The sequence below is a fragment of the Maylandia zebra genome, linkage group LG19, assembly GCF_041146795.1.
Source record: "Maylandia zebra isolate NMK-2024a linkage group LG19, Mzebra_GT3a, whole genome shotgun sequence".
Classification (NCBI taxonomy): domain Eukaryota; kingdom Metazoa; phylum Chordata; class Actinopteri; order Cichliformes; family Cichlidae; genus Maylandia; species Maylandia zebra.
The window spans coordinates 6,985,813-7,005,479 of NC_135185.1; the positions used below are offsets into that span (position 1 = coordinate 6,985,813).

The window sequence follows — 19,667 nt, forward strand, 5'->3', positions numbered from 1 at the left end:
GAGTCAGCGCCACGTTTGGTGAAAACCAATCACATCCACATCAGCACAAACACGTCATGATGGCTGTTGAGGGAGAGGTGACGATTAGGATCTTAGAGCTGTGCGTAACCTCAGTGAACTGAAGCAAGAAGAGTGGGACAAAAATTCCCCCACAATGATGTAAGAAACTGACAAAGTCACTGAAAAACATTATGTCAAGTTATCGCTGCTAAAGGTGCTTCATAAGTTTCAAAGTGACAAACAGCTGATTTCAAAGAGAGGCATCAAAGGCATCTCATCTTCATTTTGGTGGAGGGAGAAAACTAAGCCAGTAATCAGATTACTTCTCATCTCTTGGTCCACAGACTACAGTGGAGTTCAGTGTGGTTCTGTGAATGAAGGTCAACATGGTCCATGTAAGGCAAGGCAAGGCAAGGCAAATTTATTTGTATAGCACAATTCAACAACAAGGTGATTCAAAGTGCTTTACAGAGACATTAGAAACAAAAACAAATAAAAAGCATGATTTAAAATTTATTAAAACAAGCAAACAAACAAACTAACTAAACACGCACATTTCACACCTGTTCGCGTGATCTGAACCCTTATCGTAAGGGGAGCTACCAGTCCTTCTGTGGACGAGCTACTTTCTATTTTAAATTCCCTGAATTTAAAATACTCTCTAGACCCAGTCTAGACCCAGCTGGGGAGCTACCCAGAGCTCTAAACCCACTTAACAAACAAACAAACAAACAAACAAACAAAACAGTATATAAAATCAAAACAGATAAAATCAGAACAGTAGATAAAATCAGTAGTTAATGTAAGTTTTGAAATTTAAGCTTATCAAACAAACAAAACAGTATATAAAATCAAAACAGATAAAATCAGAAATAGATAAGATCAGTAGTTAGTGTAAGTTTTGAAATTTAAGCTTAAAAGTGTGGATTTGGTGCTTTATTCAAATGCAGCTGAGAACAGGTGAGTCTTCAACCTGGATTTAAATAAACTGAGTGTTTCAGCTGATCTGAGGCTTTCTGGGAGTTTGTTCCAGATATAAGGAGCATAAAAGCTGAATGCAGCTTCTCCGTGTCTGGTTCTGACTCTGGGAACTGATAAAAGACCGGATCCAGATGACCTGAGGGATCTGGAAGGTTCATACTGGGTCAGGAGGTCACTGATGTATTTTGGTCCTAAACCATTCAGAGCTTTATAGGCCAGCATCAGAACTTTAAAGTCTATCCTCTGACGGACAGGCAGCCAGTGTAAGGACCTCAGAGCTGGACTGATGTGGTCCACTTTTTTGGTCTTAGTGAGGACTCGAGCAGCAGAGTTCTGAATGAGCTGTAGTTGTCTGACTGATTTTTTAGGTAGACCTGTAAAGATGCTGTTACAGTAATCAAGCCTACTAAAAATGAATGCATGGACTAGTTTTTCCAGGTCCTGTTGAGACATCAGATCTTTTATCCTTGATATATTCTTGAGGTGATAGTAAGCTGACTTTGTTATTGTCTTAATGTGTTTTTCTAAGTTTAAGTCTGCATCCATCACTACACCCAAATTTCTCGCCTGGTTTGTGGTTTTTAGATGTATAGATTGAAGTTCTCTGGTGACCTGTAATCGTTTTTCTTTGGCACCAAAGACTATTACTTCAGTTTTGTTTTTGTTTAGTTGGAGAAAATTGTGGCACAACCAGTCATTAATTTCCTCGATGCATTTACCAAGAGCCTGTACAGGGCCTCGGTCTCCTGGTGACATTGTGATATATATTTGTGTGTCATCTGCATAGCTATGATAGTTTATTTTGTTGTTCTTTATAATCTGTGCCAGTGGGAGCATGTAAATGTTAAACAGAAGGGGTCCCAAGATGGAACCTTGGGGAACTCCACATGTGATACTTGTCTGCTCAGATGTGAAGTTACCTATTGATACAAAGTATTTCCTGTTTTCTACGTATGTTTTGAACCAGTTTAGTACAGTTCCTGAAAGACCTGTCCAGTTCTCCAGTCGTTTGAGTAATATGTTGTGGTCAACTGTATCAAATGCTGCACTGAGATCCAGTAAAACTAGGACTGACATTTTTCCACTGTCTGTATTCAGACATATGTCATTGAACACTTTGGTCAGAGCGGTTTCAGTGCTGTGGTTCTGTCTAAAACCTGACTGGAAGGCATCGTAGCAATTATTCTGTTTTAAGAAGTAATTGAGCTGTTGAGAAACTGCTTTTTCAATGATCTTACTTAAAAATGGGAGATTTGAGATCGGCCTGTAGTTTTTCATTTGTGTCTTGTCAAGATTGTCCTTTTTCAGTATAGGTTTGATTACAGCAGTTTTTAGTGATTCTGGAAACACATCTGATAATAAAGAAAAGTTGACGATCTGTAACAGGTCTGACTCTAAAGTCTTTGAGACCTTTTTGAAAAAACGTGTTGGCAGGACATCTAAACAGCAAGAGGAGGAGTTCAGTTGACCTAAGATGTCCTCCAGGTCATTGCTGTTAATCGGGTGAAACTGTTTGATGGTGTTTAAACAGTTTTTCGGTGGACACAGTACATATCCTGGATCTGCTGTTGATGTACCAACTGCTTGTCTAATCTTTTGGATTTTGTCTGTGAAGAATTTGGCAAAGTCATTGCAGGCCATGGTCGAATGAAGTTCAGCTGCCACTGACACAGGAGGGTTTGTTAGCCTGTCAACTGTAGAAAATAAGACCCGAGCATTATGGCTGTTTTTAGTGATGATGTCAGAGAAGTAGGACCTTCTTGCACTCCTCAGTTGTAAATTATAATTGTGAAGTTTCTCTTTATAGATGTCATAATGAACCTGGAGGTTTGTTTTTCTCCATCTGCGCTCAGCTTTCCTACACTCTCTTTTTTCATTAGTCATCAGAGGCTTGTTAATGCAAATCATCTTGCAGCACTGGGATGTAGCATTGTAGTACCTGGATGTTGTAAAGATTCTTTTCTCCTCCTTGATTCACCTCGTTTCCTTTTCTCACCTTTGATTGGCTTTGGAGTTTGCCCTTAATCGCATTCACCTGTCACATGTTACATAAGGACTGCACTTACTCTTTTTACTCCCACATAGGGCGGCAGCTGAGAGTTAGCAGCCCACATGTGTCCTTTACAGCAACAGATAGATGACTGTTCATTCACATTCTGACTGGATGAGCCCATGATGACCTCAAGATTCCTTTGAACCTCCTCGTTAACACTGGACACTGAGGAAATTTGACTCATCGTCTCGTTGGCAGCTTAAAAAAAAAAAAAATTCCATCACAACTAGAAAATTCCAAAGATGATTTGTGATTTGAACGTCTTTATTAAAAACAAAACCACAACTGACTTTATGCTGTATAAAGCAAATCTTCTGGCTCCTGACTGAATTATGCGGAGGCGTGCCATCTCACACTGGTGTCTCGGTGAAAACAGACGTACATTTATTTCTCTCAGTTACACAGAAAAAAAAAAAAAAAGCAGACGGTGGATACATGTTCAACCACTTTTTATTGCACGATTCAGCTGACGTGAGATCCTGCACAAAAGTGTTTCAGCACTGCATCAAGGGGAGGATGAAAAAAAAAAAACAAACAAAAAGGACAAAACTTGTATATTTACAATAAATGCATCACTATTACCACTTATACATTATGTACATATTAGTCTGGTTTACTATGACAGTAGTTACAGAATGAAACCCCTACACGCATTACACTTCAGCTCTACAGGGAATTACAGTGCTTTCAAAAGAAAAAAGGGACTGGTTGGACTACATTCACTCAACAGAACAATAAATCAAGGTTAGGATGAAGATAATTAACATAGGAAGTCAAAAATACTCGCTGAACATTTGGACACGTCCCAGTCACATGCCCTGGGGAAAAACTTTACAAAAAAAAAAGTGCAGTTATTAAAAAACAAAAAACAAGAGAACAGCCTCCTGATGGATGTATACAAGTAAAATCTGCTTCTGAGTCTTTTTTAACAGATTAAAAAAAATAATAAAAAGTTGCTGAAACAAGCGACCTGTTTGGAAGAGAGAATTTAAACAGTCAGACAAATGTGAAGTTAAAGGCACAAGCAAATGTCTGCAGCCTCGTGACCGACTCAAAGAGAGCAGCAGCAGCGAGACCTAAAAATGTCAAATCCGCTCAGGAAGCATAATCAGCACTTTTCAGGCAAAAACTGGCAAAAGTGTGGAGGTGTCACATGATTACAGCAACCTGATTGTGCTCTTCCCTCGACAGGTGTGTGTGCTTTTCAGAAGCAGTGGTTTCAGAGCTCTATATTGTCAGACTTGGCTCAGCTCAGCACTTTAAATAAAAGAAAATCATTACATACATGAAGATACACCTGTGGGAACGCTGTTTTAACACCTTCAGGGGAAAAAAAAAATTAAAATTGGGTGGGGTGAGGGTGTTGGTGGCTTGGCTGATGCTTTCTGGTGCAGAAGGTAAATGCAGAGACTCCCCCCTGCACAAATATCAGGACTTGCTTTTAGGCATTCTAGTGAAATGCTGCACAATCGAACAGAAGCACTGAGCTCCCTCACTCAATGTTGATGTTCTTGTATCGGAACCCCTCAGCTTCAGGCCTCGTTTTGGGACTAGGGGGACATGGTGGCTGTGCCCATTCTTACACCGTCTGCAGGGTGAGGTTATGAAACTTGCATCAGCCAAACACGGGCCAAGTATTTTAGCAGTTTTATGCTCAGCCAAGCGTCTGACACATAGCCCTTGGGGCTCATCGTTAAATGCGACAAAAGTACACGTCAAATATTAAGATGCATTACGTTAGCCAGTGTGCTGTCGTCTGCCAGCGCGTGAGTGTTAAATAATAACCAGACTGCAGTTCTGAGACAAAAACCTCCGGAGGATTTAAAAAAAGAAAGATTTTTTTTAAATCTCAGATTACGTCGATAAAAAGCCCGGCTTTCAGACAGTATTATTATATCTCAAGCCTAAAATCTGCGGAGATCAGATATCAGACACTACAGTGGATATTTTAAAAAAAGACAGAGAGAGAGAGCACCTTAAGGACTCTGAACTGACCCGAAAAGTCACCGTCATTCCTTCGAGAATGTGGCTCATCATCGAACAGAGTATTTAAGACCTGGAAATCCTCCAAGTAGTGTTTTTTTGTTGTTGTTTTTTTTTTTCAAGTCACAGGGCAGTTTTCAGACTGCTCTCGTTTTTAATACCTTCTGTAATCCCTCGTTTACTGGACATGCTTCACACTGTTCAACATCTTTGTTTCACAAATAAACTCAAATTAAAAAAAGAAATCATAAAATTATTCAAAAAAAAAAAAAAAAAAAAGTAGTTCAAACTGAGCTACAACAAAAACAACAGCACACGTCTACAGTTACAGGTCATCTATGGCTACAAAAACAAAAGAGGTCATCTGACGCCTATCCATAGTGTCTTGGTGTTCCATATTACATCTGGCATATATATATACTATATATAAAAATAAAAACAATCCATTTGGCAACCTGTGTGATGTCTTACACTACTCCAGTAATTATACTTTTGGTCTTCGATATACACATATAGATATAAGCTATAAAACTCTGCTGTTCAAGATAATCCGTGTTGAGTGAGAGGAGGCGGCCCGACTGAGGTTCAAGTTAGACGGTGACACTGGCACTTGGTTTCAGTCCTGGCTGGATCAGCGTTAATGCAGACGCCAGCTCATTTCTTCTGTTATATACACGAGGAAAAACGAACCAACAAGCTGACAGTAAGATGAGAGGCTGTTTGGTTTCTGGAGGAATGAGTGTCCGGACCTGTGCTTGCTCTGCTGATTTGTGCTTCACCACAGATGGTTCGCCTCAATGCAGACGAGACGGGGGGAGAGGGGAAAAAACAAACAAAACAAAAAAAGCCTGAAAATTTCAAAGGTAAAAAAACAAAAAGACTCTTGAGCGATGAGCCATTGCTGAGCATGTGAGAGATCAGCAGCTTTCCCTGATAACAACGATGTACAGTGCCTTGGTTCCTGTGAAAACACTATATGTGGATGGGGAAGAAGGGGGCCCGAGTCTGGTTTGGTGTTTTTGGCTCTGTGAAAGGTCACTTCAGGTGTCTGCGGCTTTTCTCTTGGAGCCCTTTGTTTTGCCCTCTGCTCCCTCCGCCTTCTTGGAGCTTTTAGAGGAACGACTGACGGCGGCGGCCGTTTTCGTCTCCGAGTCGATATCCTGGGTGTGGCTGTCGCCTCCCTCCAGCTCTTCGTGCTCCATACAACACAGCTGTCCTGTGGGGGGCCAGGGACGCAGCGCCCCCTCCTGGTGAGCCTTGCAGAAAGAGTTGGGGCAGAGTTGGCAGAAGGCTTCAGAGTTTTTCCCACAGACGTCACAGTGATGCCAGGGGCAGTCCCAGCGGCCTGTGGAGAGCCACGACACTTTCACTAGAGCTCAGTCAGTTACATCTCATCAAAGAACAGCCTCATGGTGCCCATGTGGGGCCTTAACATTGCGAGAGGCATCAATTTTGATTTAAAAAAAAACACATTATTGTAAAAACAGCTAAAAACAAATGAAAAAGAAGGATTAAAGAAATAGGCAGCCGAAGCCCATTTCTCCTTTTATGCTGGAAGCAGTGAAGCTCTCCATTTCCATCTCCACTGCAAACTTAGTGATTAGTCACCAGGTACAGCAACTTTCCTGGGGGTAAACAGACTCCCTCCTCTCTGAAAGCCTGGTTTTGACTCATTTAGTTCAGACTCGTTTGATGTGAAGTTTGCTTGCTGCCATGTAATTTGTGAGTAATAATAACAGGGAGTTAACATAGCATAAACAGATGCATTCAGACTGTCTGTGGAGTCTTACCGAACGGTCTCTTGGTGAGGTTCAGGCAGGACAGGTGATAAGCTTTGGTGCAGGTCTTCTTGTCGCAGAGCACCAGCTGCCCTCCGTCTCCACAGCGGAAACACTCGTCCTCAGATTTTTTCTTTCCCTCCGATTTCCTCTTTTTATACTTTCTCTTCAACCTCTTTCCTTTTGGCTCAGCTGTTTGGCCATTTGAGTTCTACAGAGGAAATGCAGAGGTGAGCAAACTTATGGAACTTCACCAAAGCAGTTTAGTTCTCCTCAATCGATTTGTACTGAATTTGTTTGGATTTGGAAGCTCACCTTCGGTCGGTCACCAAGAAATCCGCTGCAGTTGGGCGCGCCGCAGCGGCACACGGTCTTCTCGTTGCCGAGACAATCAAGGTTGTAGTTAAAAGTCAACTCGGTGCCTGTGATAGAGAAAAAACAAAAACAGATTAAAGAATATACTATAAGAGCATATTTATTGCTTAAATTTAAGACTAAACTTGCAGTCAAATGTCTCTCACCTGCTGGGATGTCGCAGACGGCGAACAGGCCGACACGCGTGTCACCATTCACCGTCCACTTCTGTGTCTCACAGTTGGGCTGACAGCTGTGGTTCATGAAGCGAGAGTAGTTTCCTTTCGGGCCAGCGTCGATGATTCGGTCCTTACCGTCACAAACAGATGGCCACAGTCAGTCATTTGCAGCACCTGAACAGTTTATATCTGATGCACATCCACAACCCAGCTACACTTGCATTTCCCATTTAACAAATTTTGCAGTCGAATTGCATTTGTAGTATTTGTAGTATTGACTACTGTAATGTTACAGCTGTCTGTCATGCAACATTCCCAATGCAATACCAATCTGTTGATCTAGCTCCCCGTGGAAATGGCACCGCTACCGAGAAGTCGGCACCCTAACACTGTGAGGAGCGCAAACAGCCCACCCGCAGGGCGTGCTGGGCTTTCTCGATAAGCGGTCGGTACCAACCTTGTCGATGGTGAGCATGTAGAAGTCGGTTATGTTGTTTTCATGGGCGTATTTGATTCTCGCCCTGCACTCCTCCTCGTCGATCAGCTCTCCAATGTACTCGTTCACAAACTCACCCTGTTCGAGAAACGATCAGAAACCAATCAGACCAGAAACCAGAGATATCGTGTTACTTGTGTAATCTGGGCGGGTCTGCAGAGCTACGGCGTGAGTATTTTTGGGCAACGTCATGATGAATACAGGCCCTTAGCTTTCACGGGCAGCATCTTTAAGCAGTTTTAATGAAATGAACAAATAAGATACTTCAAGCAAGAACACGTCAATGCAAGAAAGCTTCTCACCTTCTTGATGTCGCGCAGGCAGATCAGGCCCCAACCTTTGCCGGGGGTCTTGATAATCTTGGTCTCTGGATACAGACGTTTGGTGAAGTCCTGGTTACAGCAGCGCTCCCCACTGGGACACACCTGAGGGTGGCACTCGTATTGCAGCATGCGGTTCAAGCACTCCGACTCAAACCCACACGGCCGCTCGCCAGATGGCTTGCAGTTACATTTGGGGATCTCAGAAATGTCTGCGGTGTACACCTGAACCTTGCCGACAGGTTTGTTGACCTAAAGGGGGGGGGGATAACATTTTTTTTATAACAAAATAAAATGTGAAAGAACATGCTTCATACCCCATTATGGAAAGGAAAAGCAAAGTTCATCATTCACTCATTTTTAAGATGCAGCACACCTTACACGCACAGGTGCATTTAAGCTACATCAACTCATAAACAGCCATTCTTTTTGTTTTTAAATGGAGAAATTTTCTGCTTTTATTTTGAAAGATCTCTAACAACATGAAAATGTAAAACTGACACCAATCAGCAGTCTACAAACAAAATCAAACGCGGCAAGACGAACGTTTGAATTTTCCTTGTCCACATAAAAACACACAAACTGTTTATGAAAATCCTAAAATTCCATTCATGTAACTCTGTACTTGTGGACCGGTGCTTAGACATAACAAAGACATTTCACACCTTGATAAATTTATATGGGGGAGGTTTACGGCTGTTCTCCTGCGCTTCCTTAGCCTCTCGCTTTATCTTTATCTCCTTAAATCGAGTTTCGGCCTCCAGCAGAGCTGAGGAAGACAAAACAGAACAGAGTATGAGCACATCGAGCTAAAAATACACATTGTGTTTGTTGTAATTATGACAGCATCTGTTACATTACAAAAATCCAGAAAATGGCTTTCATGTCCAGTTGAGCTTGTCTGTGTTTTTATAAAGCATTAAAACCTGAAGACGTTAATGTGGAAGCTGCAGCTTTTGGCAAAAACCACCTTTTAATTACTTCTGTTAACACAAAGCTTGAAAAGAGAAGCTTTTTATAATGATGAGTGGCTTGAAACCAAATCTGATTGTTATGATGGCCTTTAAGTTGTTTTTTTTTTAAAAACTGAGTAATTACTTAATTAGGGAAAACGTTTAAAGCATGCAGACAGTAGAGGAGATCTTCACCATTCTTGAAGACTTTGCCAATTCCATTCCTCTGATGTTTGCTTCCCCTGTCGCCTTCCATGTATGGAAATACTCTGCCCTGGTGAGTCCAGAAATAATCCTTGGAGCCAAAGAAGAAGACTGGGAACTCTCCGATCTCGTGTCGAAGATGCTGGATGTTGGTGGGAATGTTTCTTGGGTGGTGGATCTCTGCTGGCCACCATCTCAGGAGGACAAGAGAAAGATAGAAGCAACAAATGTATAACTTACCGATTTAGCTCAAAGATATGAAAGGTAAAAAGATACCCTTGCATCCAGTTCCCTTACCGGTATGTTCCCAGTTTGACCCAGATGATGTCCCTGTACTTGGGTTTCTTTCCAGCTCGGCAGTCGTTGCAGAACCAGCTCCCATCCGGCATAGCGATATTCAGGCAGTCAGGGTGAAAAGCTGCCGGGCAGGACTCACAGCACAACAGCTGTCCCCCTGCAACACAAGGACACCTTTAGATGGGCGACCAGTCCTTTAGATGCTTACTTACAAATTCAATTACATTTTATTTATGTACTGCCAGTTCACAGCAGTGGCCTCAAGGTGCAATAAATTGTAGGATGACAAGCCCAACCTTACTGCAGCATATTTAAAGGATGGTTTAGAGTCACCTGATCAAGAAGGAAAGTTTGAATCCATAAAGTTGAGAAGGTTTCTGTCCCCTGAATCCAAACTGGGAGCTGGTTCCACAGAAGAGGGAACCAAAGCTGAAGCCGGCGCCCCCCATTCTAGTTTTAAATTATTCAAGACCTTTTACGTGAGGTGAAGGAGCCAATGAAGAGCAGCCAGCTCTCGCTTTCTAGTCAGTACTCTCGCTGCAGCATTTTGAACTGAAGTCGTTTTTCACCATCGCTTTGAGAAAGCATGTTTCCAACTGCACAAATACTTTTCCCACATATCTGTTTAATGAGCATGGGGAAGGACACATCCTGACCAACAATTATTTCAATTATGCAGGCTTAAGTGATTAAGTATCTGGTTAGACAGTAATTCTAAGGATTTTTAAGGCTGGGTACAAATAACCTGTTTTATCTGAATTTAGAAGCAGGAAAGTAGAAATCATCCAGGTCTTTAACACTGTAAAAAAAGTCTCAAAGTATAATCTGTACTGTGCTGATTTATAAAAAACGCACATTAAAACCAATGTTTAGCTTGACTCTCAGCTAAAGAAAGCTCCTACGTACACACTTGTTAATATAGCCTAAACAAGGGCATATAGCTTCATTTCTGTTTGGGTTGTGAAACTGAGATATGTGAAAATAGCTAGTGAGACTTTTCTGCAGGATATAATATTGTAGCTAATAAAGACAAACTTTCTTTCTGTTTCAGTCCGCTCATCTCACACACTCCCACACAACAACACGTCAAAACTGGCTGAGGGAAAGGGAAGGGAAAAAACACTTGAGCTGCTGCAGTTCAACATTTTCTGATTTTCAGTAATAGCAGCCTGGGAGATTAATGGCGCCACATTTGACATTTGAAGTTTAAGAGAGGTTTAGTGAGCTATAAATATGTCATTCAGTACTGAAAAGTAGCTTTATATAAAACTGACTAGTACGATGTTTAATTTTAAGTGCATACAAGTCTCTTAAAACCAATCAGTCTGGAGCTTTTAGTAACAGCCGTGTGTGAAGAGGTGAGCAGCTGCTTCGAACCTTTGGAGCAGACGAAGCACCAGCTGACATTGACATGGCTGTGGTGGCTGTAGCCCTTCTTGGCGTTGAAGTGGTTGGTGCAGATGATGGCAGTGTTGGTGATCATCTCACTTCCTGCAGCCACACACTGATCGCCGATGTGGTACGCTACTGGGCATCGAAGGCATCGCATCAACCTGCCTGCAGCGCAGAGAGCGGGACCAGGTTACACAAACATACGGCGAAGTCAGTGAACTCGGTGACCCAAAGCGCCAGAAGGGCACAAACGAAACCCTGAATGGATACCTTTGTAAACACGGACAAGGGCTCTACTGATAACCGATGACCTCAAACAGAAGTGGCAGGTATTCACTTACTTGTTTATTCCTGTGAAAGGTTAGTCATAAACCATTTGACATGAAACTGCAATTTTAAATAAAGTGATAACTGTTACATACTGGAGATAACTGGGCTTCTACAAATAAGCAAGGCAAAGTCTTACATTTAAGACTTTCTTAATGACACTGTTATAACACTTTAATTCAAATAAGACCAAACCTGCAACAGAAATCAATCAATTGTACTAATATCAACTTTCCAAGTAACACAGTAATACTAGTTAATTAACTGGTACGAGGTTCAGAATCAAGGAAACCAACATTTTATAACTGCCTTCCCGTACAAATTTTACAAAATACACCAAGCTCCGCCTCCGTGAGCTAAAATGTCCTGATGAGAGCATACCTTTGTTGGACTTGTGCTTTGTGCGGCAGCCGTAGTGGCAGCTCAGGCAGGTGTGTAGCGGGCACCGGAAGCCCTTGTTGTCAAACACCGTGAGGGTGTTGAGGCGGACACACGCTTCGTGGTAAAATTTGCCGCAGTGTGGGACGTGGCAGCGCCGGACCTCACCCTCCAACTTCTTACAAATGAAACACGAGTGAATTCCTAAAGAGAAGAAACAGAGAAGAAAGAATCGGCAACGGGAACAGAATTATTGTGTTACCATAAACGGTCTCCTTCTGCTCCACTATTAACGCCGCCTCTGTTCTGCTCACCTGTGCTACACTCCTGACACAACAGCTTGTCGTCAGGTTTGAGAGTCTGATCGAGACAGTGGAGGTGGAACATCCCGCAGCACTGACCCTCACAGGGCACCAGGTCCTCACCAGCCTGCTCACACATCTAGAGGAAAAACACACGCACACAGATTTAAACTACAGCTGAGTGAACTGAGTGAGCTTTAATACCGACTCGTTTCGAAACAAACAGCAGATGTACCTGACAGACAAACTCTTTTTTGCGTTCACCCTTCTTTGTCCCGTCTAAGCTGTCACTCGGAGATTCAGGGCGTCCTTCACTCCCAGAACCCTGCAGCAAACAACGTGTGATGAACTCTGAATAAGACAATGCCAGTTAGCTACAGTTGTACCATTCACACTGAAGCCTCTAAATTTGCTTCTCATCTGACTAACGAGCTAAACTAATTGCCAACATGGCTGACCTCTCTATAAAGACAAAAAGAAACGTCAATCATGAAAACAACTTGAATTGCTGGAGAAACCTTTTCACATTAGTACCACCAGCTGTTACATCCCCTCACCTCGGGATCAGGACACGGGGAGGAACGCCTCTTCTTTGCCTTGGAGGGTGTGGCCTGATTCATTCCATCCTGTTTCCTTTTTCTCTTGCGCTTTGGTTTCTCTGCCTCTTGGTCATCTGTGTACCATCAAATGATCTGGACTTTAACTTTAAGACTCAAAGCAGCTAAGACGCCACAAATCCACAAAGATGTGAATTTAAAAGAGCAGTCAAACAAATATAGAGTACCGGTAATATAATTTTTTTTTTTTACCAGTCAGGGGACTTTTTGACTTCTTCAGATGTTTCCTGGGTTCTTTTGCATCCTTTACGTCGGTTTTCTTTGTCCACCTTCTCCGCTTTTTCACCGGTCCTTCTGAAGTTGAAGCCTGAAAAAGGCAAACGTTTGCTCAGTATGTTGTTTATCACAAATCGCTTGATGTCCATGTTAGATACAAAACATGTTGCGTTTTCAGCATTCAAACATGCCAAGAGAATAATTCAGTTTCTCCAGGGAAAAGTTTCTTCTGAACAAAGAGTTAAAAAATTCTTAGACTTGGGACTGACAAAGAAACCCACCTGTTTTTGAGCATCTTTGCTTGGTTTGGATCTCTTGTTAGACTGCTGATCCTCTTCTGCCACAGCATCTGTTAACAGCCTTTTCTTCTTCTTTCGCTCCTTTTTCACTAAAAAGAAAATGAATGTCAGCTTGGTTGGCTTCCTTCCAATGACTCGTTTTACATTTTATTCATTTAAAATGAATTTAGGAATAATACAGAAGCTGCCTTGACCTTTGCTACATGCACGACTGTTGTGGTCATTTTAGCGCTAGCATACTTTCAGTCCCTGTAACATCAGTGGCTCCTGCTAAAAACTTTGCAGCGTTTTTAAGCTTCAGCCTCCTGATGATAAACGGGTTGCCATAAACCAGCCACTCTGCTTTTCTATTAGTCACAAGAAGCAGTTTAAAGCATGACACTCCACAGCTTTGGTAATTATACGCCAGCTAAGGTCAAATTCGGCCAAAACTCAATTAGTGGTCAGTTAATCTGCTGCGAGGTCTTCAACTTTCAACCAACCTGGAACTGAAACTGGAAGTGAGGCCACTTCTGAAACATCATTTGTTGAAGAGACCTCCTTTGTTTTCCCCTTCTTCACGGGCTCAGAAGTGTTGTCCGCTGCAGACGTTTTCTTTCTCCTCACTGTCTTGGTGGGAGAGTGACCCTGTTTGGATATTCTCTTTTTCTTCTGAGGTACAACTGGTTTACCTTGTTTACCTGATACAGATTTTGAGGAATTCTGCAGAAAACAAATGTTGTTTAATGCATGATTACAGTATTACACATCTTAAGAACATGCGCTTAAAACAGCATTTCTAAGAACTTACAGTTAAAATACTGACTAATCACAGATCAGCACAGCTCTCTGTTTTAGGTTTCAACAATCTGATGATTCAGGTTTATCATTTCTTTTACACCAGCATAAAAATCGAGCTTTTGTATTGTTTGTGGAACAAATTGTGACAGAGTGGCAGTACCCACCGGTTGGAGGGGGAGATCTGGGCTAAGCCTATTCTCTGCTTTCTGGTTCAGCTTGTTGCTTTGTTCCGGCTTTAACTTCTCCAAGATGTGGAGGTTCAGATGAGGCCCGTCGTCATCATACAGAAATCCAAAGTTGGCCATGCGAGCATCCAGGGACATGTCGAGTGCCTCCTTGGCCTGAATGATGCCCATGTTCCACTGAGCCTGGAGTTTACGCGGCACAGAGGGAGTTGTCTGTGGGACAAGTAGAGGAATGAGCCAAGTTACAGGTGACACATTACAGCAGTGATATTCAACCTTACAACTCTGAGGAGAAAAAAAAAAAAAAGCCTCTTCCCACAAACTTATGAGATGCAGACATAATTTCTTTGTTAGCATTTTGTTTGTGAGTAAAAGAGCTCTAAGTGGAATTAAGACTGGTTTTGTAATGAAGTGATAAAAGATTTTATAAACCCCAAACCTGAATAAAGTGAAACTAACAAAACAGTTTGAGGAAATTCAGGGTTTCAAAATTGCGTCAAAGTAACATGTTTCTCATAACGGCACACCACATTTGCTACACAGCCAACACACAGAGACGGCACATAGAGGGGAAAAGACCAAAAGACGGCGGCAGCAGCAGACATACCTTTTTATGGTTGATACGCGAGGCCGGCTGTTTGTTGCTCCGACTAAGCTCTTGGTATTGATCCTCACCAGTGAAGGACACCATGTTCTTCTCAAAGATGTAGCCTCTCTCTGGGGCATCTCCAAAATACTGCACGTGGTAAAGGAGACCTGACCTCCCATTGGCTGTTGAAAAACAATAAATGGACAAATCAATAAAACCATAAATCAATTTTCCAGGACATGTTAAAATCGTGCAGGTGGCCGTGAGTTTCTCACTTTTCTGTTTCTGTTTAAAGTGATGGTTCAGTTCTGGGTCTGTGGTCACCATGCAGGGCCACCAGGGGTATCCTGACACCTTTGTCCAAACCAGATCCCCAACGGAGAAGCGGCTCAGCAAAGGAGCCTGTTCCTTTACTTCCTCTTTCAACTCTGACCTGTTCTCAGGCTGCACAAGAGAAAGAAAGACAGTTACTCAATAAATACAAACTTTTGTAAGAAATGATCATTTTCCCAACACATCGTTAATAGCTGAAAATGTTCTACTTTTAATGTAATACAGTCTGTTAAATTAACTGTACCATCTCTCAGCATATTGCAGTATACTACACTGCACAAAGGGGTTAAGTAGCACTTAAAAAGGTAAGAATAAAAGTAAAACCTCATCTGTCTCTTCAGTTCCCTCCATAATGTTTGTGTGGCCAGGAGGCTCCACTTGGATGTCAGAGGGATTTAAGTTTGTTTGAGGATTTGGTTTGACAGTTCGCCCCCTCCTTTTCTTTATATCCTGCCTCTCATCGGTTCCAGATATAGTACCTTCAGCGGCTGTGGCCAAACTGGTCCCATTGGCACAACATGGCTCAAATAACGGCTGCGTGACTACTTGGGGTATCGTTACTGTTAGTTCAGCTTCAGTGTGAGGAGTACAGTTGTGCTGATGGGTGCCATTTGTGGCAGGCGCTTCGGCACCCCTGAACATAGGTGGCTCAGGGGTACAAAGCTCGGGCAGTGAGTCTTGGTCACCGTTGAGCATGCGGGAGGTGAGGTCTTTGAGCCTGTCGTGACTGTGGTTGTTATGGCCAGCCATCTTCTGAAGAACGCTGTCTTGTAGTGTGGCAGCCAGATGTGCAGCAGCTTTGTCCATTAGCATAGCAGGGTCACTACTCATATCCCCTCGACCTTTCCGTACACTGAGGGACTCCGGTGGTTGCTTCATGCTGATCGGATTGGCTGGTTCGGGCATTGAAGGCAGGGAGCTACCTTTGCTATCCATCACTTCTAACCCCCTCCAGGGTCACTGAGCTACAAGGGAACAAGTGACACATAAAAACGTTTTATTCTACAGGTTGAATCAGAAAACAATATTATCCAGTATTTGTGTGTGGGTATGCTTCTGATTCTTTCAATTTGCTAAACTGCATTCTGAGACATGACTCCAATAAGCATAACGTTACACATTTTACAAAATGGCACTCACTTGCTCCAGCGAGCTTGAATAGAAAGCTGGGAGGGGACACAGAATACTGCACCTGTCACGGAATGTTCTAGCCTTGTAGTTTCGGATGCTTTTACAAGAAAGTAGAGCGACTCGATTGACCAGAAGCCTGAAGCAGCAATAACTGTGTTTAATGAAACAATATCTATACATTTATCTATTCATCCTCCACCCAATAACAACTAATGAGAGTGAGGTCAGGTCAAGCCTATCCTTGATTATAGCCATGCATGCGAACGAAACCCACTTGGCGGCATGAAAACCCTCTTACCGCGATAATTTTAAGTTGGCTTTCTCCTGGAAAATGACTCGCTAGCTGCTAGCTGCTAGCTGCAGACTGTGGCAAAGTAGTATGGAGAATCAGCCTGCAGGCTCCACCGCATGCAGCGAATGTCCAATGAGCGGACGGCTGGCTGTGCCGCGTAACGACCGCATTACCGGCTAGAAAAGCCGCGGAAATGGAAGCAGCTGACATACAGAGCAATGCAACTGGGAGTGCGAATAATTGCTGGAATTTAATCCATACCACCCTTTGTACAAAGCTAAACCATATTGTCTATTGCCCTACACTGTGACAGTAATGTTCGTTGCAGTGTAACTGCAGGACGACTGAAGCTGTCTTAACGTTAACGCAAGCGGTTTTAACGAGCGCTCCGTCTGTACGTTAAACATTAGCGTTACGTTAAAGTGTTCCGCCGGCGAGCGTAGGCTACCTATTTTGCCAAGCGGACTTCTCTATAATGTCATGCAAGAAAAAGGCCCTGGCTATTTCCTGAAGCGGAAGCCACGATGAGGGAATCTCATGGATCACATCCATGGACAGGCGGTCAAGCATTTTCATACAGCGTACAACCGCATCTCTGTCATCACTACAGTCAGCCATTACACCGGATTCCAGCAAATAGACAAAGCCGCCATCAAGACGCTTAAGACATCAGCTTACTTGCTATCCGATTAAACCAAATAGGCAAATACCTACGTGGCGGCATAGTTGCACATTGGCGGTAAATCGTTTAAAATGTTCTGCTTTTGTTTCACTTCTAAATTTATTTTGCAGGCGCCATGACAGCTTGTTTCAAAAAGCTAACAGTGCTAGCCAAAGCTAGCCCCAGTGAACCATTGAAGCCAAGTCAAACTGCACATTTAACGTTAGCATAGATGGCTAACTAGCAAGTCATCTCTTGCTAAAATGGATGGTCGACCCGGATAACTGCACTAGCAAAAACGCAACCAGCTTGATTTTCCCGGATTGACAATAACATGAAAGACAGCATCTTTCTAGTTACCTGCTGAATCTCCTCTCGGTGGTTAAAGGGAAAGAATACCCGTATTCATCATGTAAAGCGAAGGATTTCATTCAAGTCGAATCAAAAGCTTGCGGGAAACTCAAACTCTCAGGCCAACCAGCGCGAAAAATACTAACTTCCGATTGGTCGGCTGCAGAGCGAGGATCCAACCGGTCCTTTCAAAAAAACAACCGTAGGAAGTAGCTGACCCCGGAGTCTCCCGTCTGTTTTTTTTAATGACATTTCACATTTCCCCGTCCCTTTTTATCTTTACAGCATATATTCAGGATAAGTCTTTGTTTGCTTTATGAACAGTGGTGTAGTGTTCAACATTATACCTAGTGTTTGATACTTAAATACAAATTTCAAAGATTTCCCTCGAAAATGTGTCAAATATGGACAATAACAGTGACAGAGTGGCTGAAGTGCTCAAGCTAATATGAGATGACTATACAGGCAAAACCTAGAATAGCAGGTATGAGGTGGCTATGATGGCTGTGAAATAACTGCACATTGTCTCGCTGGACTCTAATCATAGGGGTGGCTTAAAATCGTCAAACGCTTCACGCTAATCGAGAAAAAGTTTATTCTAAATATCAAAATTAGTTTGGTTCCTAAAAAAGAGAAAGAATCAAAATCACAGACTTGCAAGAAAAGTTGTGTGATTCCTTTGTAAGAAGGGTTGTTACAGCCACATCACTGTGATTCTGCTTAATGGGAAACTCTCCGCTCACATTCAATTTTTGTCCAAATTCCTTATCAGTGCTTTATGATAACCAATACCAACACGGCAGAGCATAGGCCCGACGCTTACTTGCGCCTCATGCTGTAAATTCAAGCATAAAAAAATGCAGTACCAGCAGCGCGTGCTAAGGGGCGCGAAACTTACAGTAATCTATTTAACAACAAGAACGGCCCTTCAAAATAAAACTATATATATATATATATATATATATATATATATATATATATATATATATATATATATATATATATATGTGTGTGTGTGTGTGTGTATTATAGTGCTGATTACACATAACGAGAAATTCAGAATAACCATTTTGTTGGTTTGATGGTTTCTTTAGGTAATTCTCTGGGTTAAATCTAGTATGTAGATAGGAAAGATGTCACAGGTCGTCTCTGAGCTGAAGTCCTGGTCAGGATTAAGCTTTGTAACATTTTACGACAAGGCGAACACAGATCAAGTGAGAGAAAGGCATCATAACACTGGCATACAGGGCACTTTAATTACTTAAAACAGAAGACAAATTCTCCCCTTCTGTCACTCAGCAGCAGCTGCAAAACCGTTAATCAACATTTAACGATACTCCACAAATGGAGGAATTCTAAAATATTTTTACTCAAATATTTAGCAACTAAATATATAAAAAATATGTATATATGTATCAGTTAGATTCCGTTTGTCATACCAGTAAGCCACCTCTTCTTTTAATGTGCTACATGGCAATTGACTACTGTTTTTATCAAACACGCTATAGGTCCCATCGATCTATATAGAATAAGGCGCTGAGAAAAACATCATATTTGTCATTAACTTTTAAGTACGGGCTGCTCTGGAGGATTTAAATGTCATCATCAGTGAAATTCTGTCCTGTCTCTCTTTGTTCAGCTTTTCTTTTTAGATGTCCTCCATATACATATATAAAATGAACTGAGCAAGCGGTGTGATGCAGACTTTTGTTCTGTCTAAATCTAAAATTAACAAACTGGAATAAAAAACACTAAATTAAACTACCTCACGAAGGTCACTGGGTTATTTTGAACTGAACCAACTAGGGTAATCCCAAAATTTGGACAGCATGCAGGTCACCGGGTTACTGACTCTCTGGCTGTCACAGACAACAGTGTAATTAAGTGTCCACTGACTGCTGAACGAACAAGCTTGCTTGACTAAAAAATGAATTGATTCTTAGCCGTGGTAATCTTTGAAATGTGGGAGAGTCTCCTACTATTTCATGTATGCCAACATAGTTACTGATTGTCTTCTCACCACCCCTTCCACCCCACCCTTTCTTTACCAGTACTGGCATCTCCTTACTTTACTTAAATATTTATGCAACTAAATACATATAAATATGTCTATGTATTTATTTAATTTATTTACACATCACACTCATTTACATCCTAATATGCCCCTGTATATTCGTTTAATACTAGTTTGCCTTATTTCTGAATGATGTACAGTC

The 19,667-nt window shown here is 42.1% G+C and overlaps 1 protein-coding gene across 3 annotated transcripts; it reads right to left on the reverse strand.

Annotated features, from left to right (window-relative positions):
- Positions 1–3,466: 3,466 nt before the first annotated feature.
- On the reverse strand, positions 3,467–17,606 carry nsd2 (nuclear receptor binding SET domain protein 2). 3 transcript variants are annotated; one of them, XM_004554759.6, is made up of 22 exons: positions 17,461–17,606; positions 15,341–15,981; positions 14,959–15,127; positions 14,702–14,865; positions 14,074–14,307; positions 13,612–13,831; positions 13,112–13,218; positions 12,807–12,921; positions 12,555–12,670; positions 12,233–12,322; positions 12,010–12,136; positions 11,699–11,899; positions 10,976–11,155; positions 9,599–9,755; positions 9,293–9,495; positions 8,810–8,913; positions 8,127–8,396; positions 7,786–7,902; positions 7,317–7,458; positions 7,111–7,217; positions 6,808–7,006; positions 3,467–6,362 (listed from the first exon to the last, which is right to left on the reverse strand). In XM_004554759.6, the coding sequence occupies exons 2-22, from the start codon at positions 15,950–15,952 to the stop codon at positions 6,058–6,060; spliced, it is 3,939 nt and encodes a 1,312-aa protein (XP_004554816.3). In that variant the 5' UTR covers positions 15,953–15,981; positions 17,461–17,606; the 3' UTR covers positions 3,467–6,057. The 3 variants fall into 3 exon arrangements, with proteins under 3 accessions (XP_004554816.3, XP_004554818.3, XP_004554817.3); XM_004554761.6 differs by lacking the exon at positions 17,461–17,606 and adding an exon at positions 16,446–16,742; XM_004554760.5 differs by lacking the exon at positions 17,461–17,606 and adding an exon at positions 16,157–16,432.
- Positions 17,607–19,667: the final 2,061 nt, after the last annotated feature.